Source organism: Labeo rohita, chromosome 2 (assembly GCF_022985175.1).
Source record: "Labeo rohita strain BAU-BD-2019 chromosome 2, IGBB_LRoh.1.0, whole genome shotgun sequence".
In the NCBI taxonomy this organism is placed as follows: Eukaryota; Metazoa; Chordata; class Actinopteri; order Cypriniformes; family Cyprinidae; genus Labeo; species Labeo rohita.
In genome coordinates, this window is record NC_066870.1 from 14,689,352 (window position 1) to 14,697,374 (window position 8,023).

Genomic DNA, 8,023 nt, shown 5'->3' on the forward strand with positions numbered 1-8,023 from the left:
CCGCAACACATTTATGATCTTTTGTGATAACTAAAGTTGTTTATTTACAGTATGAATGTAACAGTTGGTTAAATTAACCATACTCAACTACTGAAGAGAGACAGAATCAATAAAATATATCTTAAATACAGACTACTGTTCAAAGGTTTATACATTACACTCATCAAAAATGACAGTAAATACATTTACATTACAACAGATTTCTATTTAAAATGGTATTGTTTTGAATGTTTTGCAACAAAACGTTAAGCAACAACTGTTTTCTAAATTGATAATTCTAAATGTTTCTTAAACAATAAATCAGCATATTATAATGATTTTCACATGACAGATCATGTGACACTGAAGACTAACTTTGGCATCATAAGAATAGATTACATTTAATAATAATAATAATAATAATAATAACAATAATAAATGCCTTGGTGAGCATAAAGATACTTAAAAAATATCTTTTTATTTTTTAATATATACATATTTCTCAAACTTTTGATCAAATATAAGTGGTTATATAAATAAACCTTTAAAAAAAGCTGTGAAACAGTGGGACTTTTACACTGTATTTATGACATGTAAAATATTTGTATCTATCATTTAAACCCTGGTGAAAAAAACAGCATATGCTGGTAGGTATGTTTTGATGCTGGGATGCTGATTAGATATGTTTTGATGCTGGTTTATGCTGGTCATTGCTGGTTTATGCTAGTCATGTTGCTGGTCAAGGACCAGCATAAACCAGCAAAGGACCAGCATAAACCAGCAAAGGACCAGCTTAAACCAGCAAAGGACCAGCTTAAACCAGCAAAGGACCAGCATAAACCAGCAAAGGACCAGCGTAAACCAGCATCAAAACATACCTAACCAGCATTCCAGCTTCAAAACATACCTACCAGCATATGCTGTTTTTTTCACCAGGGAAGTAATAAAACACTACCAATAACAACAGTTTCTGAGCATATAATACATTTTTTTTTATTTGCAGGTCATTTGAGTGCAGATATACTGATGTGTTTGATTTCATCCACTCTGTTCTTGTGCATCTGGAAGGCCGGTGTCACCCAGCGCCCACACGAACACTGTTCACCATACCAGTTAAAGGAGCCCAGCTTTGAGCTGCACTTGGGACACAAAAGCTACAAGAGAAATTTTACAAAAGCTTTTACTTATTAATATGATTTAAAAACAAATTTTAAAGCAACAAAAAAAAATTCACAGCACAGCCATTAAAATTTCTAGCCTCCCTAGCAAAAACAAACAAAAAAAAATGTAATCTCTTTAAATAAATTATCAATATTAAAGGTGCAGTATGTAATATTGACAGCTAGTGGTTTAAAATGGATACTGCAGTCCAAATTCAAAATACAGGAGAGAGTTGTTACTCCCGCCCCCTTCTCCTCAGATGCAACACTCACACAGGTTGCCAGATTGAGGACATGTGACAGAAATGAGTGCAGTTGACAATGGAATGATAGAGCTAGAAATCGATTCCAAAAAGAACCAATTCCAAGTTCCCAAAGTCTAAAAGAGCGTTCCAAAGTTTGGAATCGATCCCATCAAAGGGAATCAACTCGTCATTCAGAGCCGTTTTCAGTTCAACAAAGCTTATCTATGGGTGTCTCTCAAACGGAAGTCTGCATCCTATGAAGGCTGCATATTTCGGCTGCTATGTCAATAAACGCCACTGAATGGTGATTCACGATAATAAACTGAATGGAAACAAGTCGGTACTAAGCTCGTCTGAGCAGTGTTGCCAAGTCCGTGGTTTTCCTGCAGAATTGGGCTACTTTAAAACTGCTGCCGTAGGTTGGTTTTCATGTGCGCAGGATAAAGCGACCTCTAAAACGTGATGTTTAGCACCTGGAATGCAAATTTTACCAGGGGAACCCTGCCAAAAAACATGCGTAAGTTTGAGGATGCAGCCTTCCGTTTGAGAAGCACCTATTAATTTGCCTCTTGCTCGCTAATATAGTGACTAGAAATCGAATTTGTTTCCACAAAAAGCTTCTTTCGGACAGATTGTTTTAATGAATCAGTTCAAAAAATGATTCAGCTGGTTATTTTATGGTGGAAACGGCATATGTTGTCCATAATTTTGAGCGCTGCACGACAGAATAGATCATGACATGAAATAAAATGCTAATTTTTTTTCCTTTCTATCAGCCAATGACAATTCCAAAAAAAATCGGAATCGAACAGCCCTATGGAATGGTACGTTGAATTTTCCCTGTTTGGAATTCCTCTGCACATAGAGCTTTTTATATAAATGCCAAGGCTTTTTAGGTCAGGTAGAGTTTGCAATCTCTGACCCAGTACATTTACCAGCTTCGATAACTGCAATAAACTGCAATAAACTGCCATGGAATAAAAGAATAAAAAAAGATAATTTGATTTTATATTTTAAAATTCTGACTTTATTTTCACAATTCCAAGATTATATCCCACAACTCTATTCTCTTTTTCTCCTCGGCTCAGAGTTTATATCCCACACTTCTGGCTTTTTTTTCCTCCCTTCAGAATTAACAAACTCACTAGCTTTCTTAAATCAAGTTATAAAGACCGAATTAGGAGATATAAACTTGCATTTGTGAGAAAAAAACATCAGAATTTTGAGATGAAATAAAAAAAATGTTACGTAAAAATGTTAATAGTAATAGGTTTAAATAATATTTCATGCTGTTACTGTAGGGCTAATACAATACGTCCCTTATGAACAGCATATGTGAATATTATATAGACCTATTGTTTAAATCAAATTTATGCTTTAAAAGTAATGATAGCAGTTTTCATCCATAGTATGTCCGTTTAAACGTCTGCGTTTAGCTTCAAATGGCGTCTTTGATGACAGTATTCTATAAAAATTATTTGCATTCCGATTTTGACATCAAAACTCAAATTACACAAAAATATTTTTTTCTCTTATTCCATGGATTTTAACCATTTACCTCCACTGTTACCAGTGTTTTTCTGCAACAACTACGTGCATGCAGCTGCAAGTGACTTCACTGTGATGTCTACTCCAAATTGGTCTATACTATTGGGTAAACTGGCAGTGGGTGAAGTCATGCAGACCAAAACAAAAACAGACATTCTAACACAGTAGAATAACTGACTGTAGCATTGTTTTTCAGAGAAACAAGTAAAGTGAACTTAGCATGTATCTTAAATATCTGCAAATATATAATTTTTATTGCATTAGTACAGTCAAAAAATAACATACAGCACCTTTAAAGATAACGCTAAGGCTTTCCCAAAAATCAAAGAACATACTTGTAAAATGTTATAAGCAAAGTTTTAATAATTCTATTTAACTGTGTGTACAAATGTGTGAAGCAGTGAGGTACTACCTGTCCATCCATAACACCTAGTAAGGCCGGCTCCATCCATTGCACCGGCTCTATAAAGTAGGATGTACACTGTCTCTGATCCTCACTATCACTGACTATCCTCGTCTTCTTATGAGCGAATGCAGAGGCTCCACTTCCCACACAGTGACTGAGAATGCTGGAGTGACGGAAAAGTGTGCGTCTGTTGGGAACGAAAGGCAACAGCAGGTTATGATTTCAGTCAGTCTCATAAATTAAAAATATTTTGAGAGTATACTGCATAAACAGCATAAAATAAAATAAAAAAAAGAAATTTTACCTGCACTTCCTACATCTGTATACAGCTTCTGCATTCTGGGTTTGTGCAGGGTCAACAGCGAAGACATCTTTTGGCACATTCTGAAGTTCTGAATTAATCAAAATGCATGACTTTTATATGAGCACTAGGTTTCTTTTATTAGTGCAATCAGCGAACATATCAACCATTTATCTATACGTGTAGACAGCTATTAAACATGTTTTAAGAAAAAAAACTATTTATATACATACCTGGATATTTCTCTGTAATTTTCTTCAATCTAAACTGCTTATATAAGGGATTTGTGGTGTCTACTTTACATTCCATTAATTCATAAAGTGCCAGCTGGTCCATAAATTCTTCATTCATTCTGAGAAAATGAGTGGAACACTCTTCAATAATAATGCTCTAACAAACATGTTTACTTTTTTACAAGATAAATAATGAAAAACACTTACTTAACATCTGGTTTTAAGTTTTGGAGCTTAGTATATGCATCCTGTAAATTCAGATGTTGTGTTTTCATCAGGTAAGCAGTCACCACAGCAGCACTTCTACTTTGCCCTACATGGCTACAAAAAAAAAAAAAAAAAAAAAAAAATCATTAATTTACAAAAACTTCCCAGAGACAAAATCTCAATCTGAATATTTTAACAAATACACAAATTAAAGGGATAGTTCACCCAATAATAAAAAATTCCATCATTAATCACTCACCCTCATGTTGTTTCAAACCCGGAAAACCTTCGGAACACAAATTAAGATTTGTTGATGAAATCTGAGCTTTCTGACCCTGCATAAACAGCAATACAACCACCCTGATAGCACACGTACATCTCATCTCTCACGTCTGCAAGATGCATTGTTTAGAGCGTTTGCTCATCTGCAATATGTCTATAGGACGTTTCCTATCAGATGTCAAATAGACATCTGTTAGATGTCTTGTGATTTAGAATGTATGTAAAACTGACATCTTACAGACGTCTGTCAGATGTTTGTACACAGCAGATGCTTTCCAGATCAAGTGATCTTTAACAGACATCTTACATACGTACGTGTGCTATCTGGATATGCATTGTCCTTGATAGCACACGTGCATCACGGAAATGTCGATTTGATATCTGCATTTACATCTGGAAGATGTTTTTTTTGTTTTAGAGTGTTTGCTGATCTGCAAAACGTGTATAGGATGTTTCCTATCAGATATCAAATTGACATCTATTAGATGTCTTAAAGATGTTTATGATTTAGAATGTATGTAAAACTGACATCTTACAGACGTCTGTCAGATGTTTGTACACAGCAGATGCTTTCCAGATCAAGCGATCTTTAACAGACATCTTGCAGATGTACGTGCGCTATCTGGTTATGTATTGTGGTACTCTCATGAATTTGTGTTGAAGATTGATATGGAAGAAAAGAAATTGTTGAATAAAGTCGATATTTTTGTTTTCCATGCGCACAAAAAGTATTCCCATAGCTTTATAAAACTAGGGTTGAACCACTGATGTCACATGGACTGTAGTCACATGGTAGTTGCATTGCTGACTATGCATGGTCAGGAAGCTCTCAGATTTAATAAAAAATATATTAATTTGTGTTCCGAAGATGAACAAAGGTCTTACGGGTTTGGAACGACATGTGGGTGAACTTTTATCACATTGGTAATTATCTGAATCTATATTAACTAATGTACTGTTGGGTATTACATACTGCAGTGTTTCTAAATATTATTGATGAAAGTTATTATCAGTTATACCAATGCACAAGAACTGCTGATGGTTTGGATTCAGAGTGTGTGCTGACAGCGTCACATATGAAGCTGACACAGTCATCCAGTCTACTCAGGAGATCTGTGGACGCTTCATCCAATGCTCGGACAAATTTGGTGTGGAATCCAGTGACAGCAGGTTCCTCTGAGTCAACGGTGAGTATGTGTGTTACACCTGAGTCTGTCAGGCTCTGAGCGTCCTTCAGATCGGACACAGACCCGATGTAAAGCCCAGCCTCCACTCCAATCATGGTTTACTGGGTAAACACACAAACACCTTTCAAATCAATACACTGAGAGAAAACGTAGCAGTCAATAAACTCATCAAATAGACCTGCTCCGATTAAATAGGCAAGAATATATGACAAAATATACATTAATAATAAACTTAGCTACACATCTGCTAATTACCGCTACATTTCCTGGGCTAATAATTAAGTTTTGTACAAAATCATAACAGTCGGTGTAGATTTTATCAATTCAAAAGCATTTTCTAAAGATGCTTTTAGTGTAAACATCAACGCTAATAAACTCACGTGCTACTTGCTGTCAAGAAAAAGGTCCAGCAAAATAAAAAGTCCGTGGAAACATAGTGAACTTGTTAGTTCCGGACAGAACGTTGTTATTATTAAGGCTTCGCGATGCCTCTAGAGGGCGTTAATATGAAATAAATAATTTTTGTTTATAGGCTACTGCAGTATTGAAAAAACGTGGTATGATTTGTATTAAGAGGCATCCAAGCTTGTCATTCCTGAATATGTGATTTATTTTGCCGTATGTATGTATATAAAGACACCATGTTTACATTATGTATGAACTGAATTTCAATATAAACACAAACCCATTATTTGGATATTTAGACGTTTAGTGTTCTAAATTGAGCTAACTGTAATTGACAGACATTGGTAAGTTAAATTTTAAAAGAAGACCTAGAAACACTCTTCAGTTGGCTTACAAGTCTGCTCCATTTTTAGACAGACCTTTCTAGTGTTGTAGTGTGATCCGCCATAAGCATGTTAAGCCAAGAGTTCCTCGAGAACAGGGGCTTGTTTTATTGTAGAACGATAATGAAATCAGTTTAAAACAGAATTTTACGGGAGCTGTACCTTGCAATATTGCCAACTCAGGGATTTGCACTGTATTAGATGTTGTTTGAGCTTCAGATTTGTATCAAGTTCCCATGGTGTGGTCCAGACCTGTAGTTCTGCCCTTTTGGATGGCTTTTGGCTGTCCTGCATGTGCTTAATGAAAGCCAATACTGTGACATTTAAACAAGATTGAAGGAGTCCAGTCCACTGGGCCTCATGTCCAGCACATGCTGTCTTTTTCACTTACATAAATGCTAATCGCTACCTTGTTCGTGATCAGAGAAATTAGTTTACAATAGGAGTGTTTATTCTATATGGCATCTTGATGAACACATAACAAGTCTCTGTACCATTACAGAGCAGATGCCTGTGCTTTAATCTGACTGGTCCTCTCAGGACAAGTCCAACTTAGCCTCACATGGTCCTTCAGAATCCCTGTCCAACCTGTTGCACGTATGTCTTTTCTGGGATGCCCATTATCACATAAAACCCAGACCAGCAGAAACACAAATAATGTAGTTTTTTTTTTTTTTTTTTCTTCTTCTGCTTTTGTCAGCAGCTGTCATGTGATGATTAGGGTTATTGATTTTGGTAAGAGCATCAGAAATTTGCACCAGAGTCTTCAATTTGTCTAGACCCACAAAGACAGATTTAGGATTAAGAGCTTAAAGTAATGCAAGGACCGATGCTTCCTAGAAATGAACATCTGTGCAGACCTCAGCAAGCTTCAAGTTCTTCAAGATTGTTCTCCTTCACCATTCATGACATTAAGAGTTACAAAACTTCATTCGCTCTTGCAACAGGACATTGATAGGAAATGAATAGTACAAATCATTGTTGAAATTTCCTCCTTGACTCAGTATTTTCCATGAAGGAAATGTCATTTACGCTCAATGATTCTTCTAGAGGAAATCAAACTGTCTAAAAAGGCATATGCAAATGCATATTGCGTTTACATAGATATAAATTTGTCCTTAGATAAGAAGGCTAAAGTATTAATGTTATCCTAAATTAACACATATTTTTCACTTACTACACTGTTCATGATCAGCAGTTTGGTTTGTTAAAAATTGCCTGTGGGTTTCTTATTCAAATAGTTAGGGCAAGAGAACAGTGTTAAGTTTTGTCTTCTCACAATTCTCTTCCAGAGAATTCTGTGAAGACCTGAAGAGCTGAAAATGTTGTTGAAATCTGGATTGTTTCTCTCAAGATTTCAGCTGCTTTGTGTAAATGGTCTCTTGGTTACTATTACACTAAACTTTTTTGACAGTTTGACTAGTTTGACCAAAAATATAACGTTTTTGAAAACTTACCTAAAATTTATTGCATTAAAAACAACTCTCAAAGCAAATCTCAAAATAAATGATACCACAACCTTTTTTGAGAACTAACTTAACTTTTCTGTTTTTTTTTTTTTTTGTTCATTAATTTATGTATTTACTGACTTACTTTGAGGAAGTCAGTTTGATCCATTGATTGATCATTTAATACGTTACATCTTTACTTACATGAATTGTTTAGATTAAAGGAATAGTTCACCCAA

At 35.3% G+C, this 8,023-nt stretch overlaps 1 protein-coding gene across 1 annotated transcript; it reads right to left on the minus strand.

Annotated features, from left to right (window-relative positions):
* Window positions 1-676: 676 nt before the first annotated feature.
* On the minus strand, window positions 677-6,014 carry dusp12 (dual specificity phosphatase 12). Its single transcript, XM_051094578.1, has 7 exons — window positions 5,929-6,014; window positions 5,381-5,649; window positions 4,080-4,193; window positions 3,873-3,991; window positions 3,643-3,730; window positions 3,345-3,525; window positions 677-1,133 (listed from the first exon to the last, which is right to left on the minus strand). The coding sequence occupies exons 2-7, from the start codon at window positions 5,641-5,643 to the stop codon at window positions 984-986; spliced, it is 915 nt and encodes a 304-aa protein (XP_050950535.1). The 5' UTR covers window positions 5,644-5,649; window positions 5,929-6,014; the 3' UTR covers window positions 677-983.
* Window positions 6,015-8,023: the final 2,009 nt, after the last annotated feature.